General features: G+C 40.1%; 1 protein-coding gene across 1 annotated transcript; it reads right to left on the reverse strand.

The window, feature by feature from the left end:
* Positions 1–323: 323 nt before the first annotated feature.
* LOC124283648 (baculoviral IAP repeat-containing protein 2-like) lies at positions 324–7,093 on the reverse strand. The gene is made up of 4 exons (XM_046719640.1): positions 7,025–7,093; positions 2,679–2,974; positions 1,293–1,438; positions 324–739 (listed from the first exon to the last, which is right to left on the reverse strand). Coding segments are annotated over exons 1-4 (486 nt in total). The 5' UTR covers positions 7,027–7,093; the 3' UTR covers positions 324–697.

Below are 7,093 nucleotides of genomic sequence, written 5' to 3' on the forward strand. Positions count from 1 at the left end.
GCGCCGAAAAGCTTTCGTGAGTCCAGACTCTTCTTATTATGAATATGCGCGTTTGATTACAAACAAGAGAAAAGTCCGGTCACGTGATATGCAAATTAGCCTGTGGCAGTGATGTTATGTTAAGTCATTGCTGTGCCGGAGTGTGGGTTGTGAGTAGGATATTCGTAAAGAGCGATCCAAGGGACATAACTCTATGGGGTTCGCTTGAAATAATGTTCGGGCGGTAAGGGCGCAAGAATCGATTTAATGCAACGTTGCATAAATTCATTCGAACTTTTTTATTTAATATTGTAATCCAAAAATGTGATTTTTAAAAAATAAATTATATTCTAGCTTCTCTGAGGGCTGATAGTTAGTATTATTGAGAGAAATGCATTCTGCATTCTTAGAGAAATGTGGTGTGACATCGTTCCTTTAATAACTGTATTTTCCTAACGCCTATGTTCTTAGTAAAGAGGATCCAGCCTGCCTCTTGGTGGCACGATTTTTTTGTAAGATTATGTTATTGAAATACATACATGTATTTACTGAAGGGTTTGAAAGATGCGCAATTAAATAATATTTCAAAGTAAAATATTTAAATGAAAAAAATAAGGAATGTGCATTTGGAGAGTTTGTCTACAGTGGATTCTTTGTTTTAGATAAATACTTAGTACTTATAGAGTTATAATAATGATGATAGTTGAGTTGGTGGAGCTTAGCAGGAGACCTGTCTCGTCAACACTCGGCCCACAGGTCGCTGAAAGAAAGTGAGTGGATGAGTTTAGTTTTACGCCGCTTGTAGCATATTCCAGCAACATCACCAGAAATAGGATTCAGACATTGTACCCATAAGGGGGATTGAACCCGGGTGTTCGGCGTGACACTTTCACCACTAGACTACTTCACGTAAGAAGGAAATACCGTTTAGGTATGAATATTAGATAAGAAAAAACAGTGTGGCAACCGAAAGTGAAATGTTTGATTCTTTACATATTGTTAAATGCAAGTATGATTAGAAGAACTGGAATGTTTTGAGATGCATCTTGTCTGTATAACTCTACCCGTGAAGATCCGGGTTCGAATATTGATCTTCAGTTACCCATGCTTGTCGTAAGAGGCGACTAACGGGATCGGCTGGTCAGGCTCGCTGACTTGGTTGACACATCGGTTCCCAATTGCGCAGACCGATGCTAATGCTGTTGATCACTGGATTGTCTAGTCCAAACTCGATTATTTACAGACCACCGCCATATAGCTGGAATATTGCTGAGTGCGGCGTAAACATTAACTCAACTCACTGTATAACTCACCCCTCCTTCCCTACAGATGACAACGCCCCTCTTGATTACCGGGCAGTTGGGCTTCAGCTCCGCGTGTCGCTCCCACGGGTCATCATCCACCCTCCAGTTTGAAGCTTGGCACCCGCAGTGGAAGCATGTCAGTGTCGTCGTCATTCCTGGAGGATAGCATTGACAGTTGCTGCGTGACATAGTGTGATGTATAATAAGAGAGTTTGTTTTAACACAAGTTTAGATAGACTTGTCAGCCTGACGCTGTCACATCTTACGGCCGTGAACGTTGTTCTACTGGGGACCCGTTCCTCAAAGCGATTGTAGCGCTACGACGGTCGTAAGTCTATGTTAAAGTATGGGAGTTACGATCATCGTAGCGCTACGGTCGTTTTGAGGAACGGGACCCAGGGCCCTTATTCTCGAAACGTTCGTAGCCCTAAGAATTCTTAACTTTGATCGTAGCGAATGTGTTAAGAATGGGCTTAAGAAGTTCGTAGGACTTACGAAGTTTCGAGAATAGCTAGCCTGGACAGTAGTGATAAACGTATACTACGTAGTAAACCGTAGTTTTATCGTAGTGAGTGAGTGAGTTCAGTTTTATGCCGCTTTCAGCAACATTCTAGCTATATGGCGGCGGTCTGTAATTAATGGAGTGCCATGTTACCACGGTGTACTACGGTCAACACAACGGTGCAGTAGGGTCAGTTACACTCTACGAGGGAGAACAAGGGTCAACCACGTCACAAGTTCAAACTACGGTTAAAGTAGGGTCTTGACATTCAAGCTAACCGAAGAGATATTTTGTTGAACATTTCTTGGTCTAACCACGGCCAAATCATGAGTACGGTCATAACTACGGTGATCTACGTTGAATTACGCTTAACTACGTCTAACTACGTGTAACTAAGGTCAAATACGGGTCTACCACGGTCTGCTACGTTCATGCCCAACTACGGCCAACTACGTGCGTGTCTGTAAGATGTGACCGCCGCTTAAATGGTGTAGGAAACATGAAGATGAAGTAGGTCTTAACCATTTATGTAATCCAGGTGTACGGGTGCTGAAAACCTTGAAACGTTAACGTGAAAATGTGGGATTCGAACTCATTAATATTGGTTTTGCATGTCCAAGGAAAGCAACTCTACACACTGGAATGTGCCGTAGATGCCCGTTGTGTCCACGTAGGGTGAGTGAGTTGAATACTATACGTCGTACTATTCCAGCGACTTTTAACGCCGGTTTTAGCAATACGTCACACATGGTACGCATTTGGGGAATCAAAGCCAGGTATTCGGCGTGACGAATAAATGTTTTAACCACTAGCCTATCCCCATCGCTCCATCAAATGTTTTGTTTACGTGTTGTAGTGTTTAAATCGTTAAATATTGTGTATGAAAAACGTACCACAACGATAAAACCCGGCCCTGGCGATGATGCGGAGTTTTTCAACTGGCATAGCTGCAAGGTCGTCGTGACCGCTACTCAGCGTCTGAAACCTTTTATCACAGAATAGGGTCGTCTTCAGAGGGTATTTCCCTGGGGGTCTACAGGACAGCCGCACAAGGTCTTGAATCCCGAAACCCGATTTGTCTCGATCATCAGTAGCCAGCAAACAGCATACTGCCTCATCGCGGTCACGTACAAATGCACGTGGAATTTGTGCGAGATCAACATCCAGCAGTGATCCAACATGCGACATCCTGCATTTAAAGCAAAAATGAATAATAACTTTCAATTGGAATTACAAGTTGCAGTAGGTCATTCAGAATTAACTTGCCTTGACAGGAATTTGGAACTGTTTCGTGAGTACCTCATCAAACATGGTATACACTTGCTTGTGGATGTTCTTCCTTGTATCTTGCAATGTCTCTCTTTTCGAATGCGGTAGTCTCATATCGTTTTCTTTGAGCAGATTGACTCGACATGTTTGCTGACAGGTGTCAATCAAACTGTAAATGTACAGCTTCAGTCGGGAGTTTTTATGTGTAATTAAAACAACAACCCTTAACTGACATTTCTCAAAAGTTAAAGAACCCATAAACTTTGTTTTTTGTTACTCTTTTAACCATTACATATGAAAGATTTGTGGTTAGTCTTATGCGGAACGCCAAATTTATTCTTTAAAAACTTGTGGTTAATTAATACCGAGCGATTAAAAGTGGCCAAAAAGTCGCCTGCTTCCCTCTCGCCCGCCAACGAAACCACAGACAGGTTACGTAACTCTGTCGCCAGAGCACTGCAGTGACGTCATATGAGGAACGATTTTCAGTTAGTTGTATAGAAAGTGTGTAGCACGCTCATCATTTTGATGATTTCTCGACATCAACGACGACATGCCGAATCGTTGCTTTGTCGTCAATTGCTCCTAGGGGTCGGGCGATGGTGTCACCATGCACAGATTTCCACAGGACCCCGCAGTTCGTGCTAAATGGGTTAGGTTTGTGAGTGCGAAGCGAGCGTTGTGGAAGCCTGAAACGATATCTTACTTGTGTTCAGATCGCTTCACGGAAGTTAAAGAATCAAAACTACTTACTAGCTGTAGTAAAATATGTATATGATTGATGACCATAAAGATTTTCCATGACACAACTTGTAACATAACGATTTCTTCCTCGGAAGTGAGGTTGTGGTCGAAGTAACAATAATATTGTAAGTAGTATTATATTGACACCCACCTCGCTGCCAGGAGAAATTGTTATGTTATACGTTATGTCATGCAAAAATCCTGTTGGCCGTCAATAAAATACATATTTTACTACCAGTAGAAAGTAGTTTTGATTTTGTAACTCGGTGAAAACAAACCTAAATAGCATTTATCCTCAGACAGGCGGATGTTCCCGACAGGGCGCCGCCATTTTTGAAAATCGTAAAGTCTGTTAGAATTAATGAGATTATAGTTTGTTTCCATCAAGTTAGAAAATCAAAACTACTTTCCACTCGTAGTTAAATATGTATTGGAATCATAACCAAACAGATTTTGCATGACACAACTTATAACATAATGATTTCTTCCACGGAAGCGAGGTGGGGGTCGAAGTCACAATACTGCCGGATACATTTCTTGCTACATTCACATGGTTAATGTCCACTCACCAGTATGTAGATACTAGTCAATGTGCGTTTTTATATTTGGTCTTATAATCCTAATTAGTTTATTATCATACTTGTATGCATTTTGAAACTAAATAAATAGCAGACGATCTGCTGATACTTATAGTTATTTTATAACAGAACTGTAATATCTAGACATTTTATAGTTTGCCAATGTGAATCAAAATTGGCACACACACCCTAGTGTATGTTGTCTGTCTCATTACACTTCACAGCGAAAACAATGATTTCTGTTGAATGCTACGACAAATGAATAAAAAACAAAATGCAAATATTAAAATTAAAACAGATTAAAGTTATAGGAACAATATCAGGCCATTACCTTGTTTGAGGATTGTATCCATCAATATCCACAAAACTGTTCCAAATGATGTGTCTTTTAACAGTTTAATATACGAAAAAGTGATAAATCTTTTCAGGTATTGGTGTATAGTCTCATTGGTCACCCAAGACAGCACACCTGTCTACTAATTGCATAATGTCCGCCTTTCTTTAAAAACAGTAATTTAGTTAGCCAATAATGGGCAATCAATCAATGTATTGTCGATTAATCCTTTGAAAGAAGGACGTTGTTTTTACGCAGACACCGACACGGCAGAGTGTATTCAGTATAGATTAGTAAATCTACATACATAAACACTACCTTTTGACAATTCCGCTGTGTAAGATAAAAGTAATTAATCAATCAGCGTGTTATCGGTTAATCCTTTGATCGATGTTTATAATGTTGAATATTTACTCCAGACACAAGAAATGCCAAATGGGAACCTTTGTCGGGTAATCTAAGTGTGTTACCACTAATTATACCTGTTATAAATTCATTAACTGACCATCAAGTGAATGATGACAAAAACCATGTGTAGGTTTATACCACCTAACACGGGTTACAACAAGGGAGTATTAATTGCTGTATTGCATGTGAAAACTTATGAGCCGACACTGTTTTGAGAATACAAACAGATTTTTACATGACATGATTAAATATCGAGGTGAAAAAACACAGAAATGGGATCAATTTGGATCAGTCATTATACAAATAGGGCCTAACGACACCAATCGATTTTGACAGAAGCGTCTATGAAAACAAGTTGTAACTCGGAAACTAGGCAAAGCAGGAGACAAAATTTAATGACAGTAGATTGTGAGAACATATAGCTTTCATTTTCCACAACAATTGTCACGATTTCAGGTTTATACAAGCCTGTAAACAAGATAGTTTACCCCCTAAAATGTAGACGAATTCTGCATCGGCCCTGAAAGCTATTCCTCATATGACGTCACAGAGACACGCCTCTCTGATTGGTTGAAATTTCGTTCGCGGGTGAGAATTGTGCACTGTTGTCAAAAAGGTCGATTTAAGTCAATTAAAGGTCGAAATGAGTAGTTTTAATGACGGGGTTTCATTTATAACGATGCCAGTTAGTGATTTATGTATTTGTACCCCGTAGGGTATATGTGATCTTTAACAAGAGTTCATCTTGTCAACTCCATGACACCGAGTGTTTATTGTTTGAGGCCAGTTAAGTAAACATCGCCGGGAGGTGTTGTTACTGTTCGTGAACAAGACTTACAGCGTCCGGACTGTGAAGCAATTTACTGTTTATTTTACTGATTCGTGACAGCTACTTACCGTCCGGTTCCGGAAACCGAATTTCCGGATTATCGAGGCAAATTATATAGGCATAGATTGGTAACAAGCTGAAATCGCCCGGGAGGCGAGACATCCGGATTATCGGAGTCCGGACTAACGGGGCTTCACTGTATCTTCATTCATTATGTGAAACAGCTTACCTTAATATTTGGCATGTGTATTACTTATTTGGTACAAATAAACAGGCACAATGGACATAATGCTGCCAAATGCCGATAACACACTGTACGCTGATCAACAGTGTATCCAGTTGCAGAAAACGTATCGACCCGTGTAATTCCACTGACGTCACGAGTCACGTCTATATTTAGATATCGCCAGTCTCTAGCTATTAATAGCCTCTCGAAACAAGCTGGAAAACCCACTTCTCAAATATCGACAACTCACACTATCAAATTTTTAGGTAACAAATAAAAGTATGTGTTTTTGCCTTTATGAGTTATCTAAAATATATAACTACATTAAAAGCAAGGAGTGTAACAATGCGAACTCATTTCTATGTTTACGTAATAACAATCACACACCACAGGTTCATGTTATATCGGACAGCAAGGCTTATATGTAAATACATGCGTTAATATATGATCCCACATGTGCTAACAGTAGATAGAGATGAAAAAACAACAGAGCTGCGAGATGAATGCATATTCGTGCAGGATAATAACTGTACACATAAAGAATATGAAAGCTTAAACGCATTGAACGACTGTCCACTGCCATCAGTTTTGTACACATATACATGTACAAAGGGAGGGGGCCATTGATTTTGTACATGACATGCATGGGGGAAGGGTCACTTACTTTGTACATAAATTTTAGGGGTGTGTGAGAAATTCACATTGTACATGCTTTTCCCTAAAAATCATAACCCCCAGCCATAAATTATGACAGGTCCCTTATACAGAAAAGGCGAGAGAGCGCGACAAACGAATGAGCGTGTATCTGGCAGTATAGCTAATTTGAACGGATACAGCTAAACTATACTCACATGTATGTGCAGCCATTGGTTGTAGCCAGTGTTTGAGGTGAAGTGTTGAGCCCTGCAATGTGACGTGCG

The sequence above is a fragment of the Haliotis rubra genome, unplaced genomic scaffold (genome assembly GCF_003918875.1).
Source record: "Haliotis rubra isolate DU_JTF1 unplaced genomic scaffold, ASM391887v1 Scf319, whole genome shotgun sequence".
NCBI classification, from domain to species: Eukaryota; Metazoa; Mollusca; class Gastropoda; order Lepetellida; family Haliotidae; genus Haliotis; species Haliotis rubra.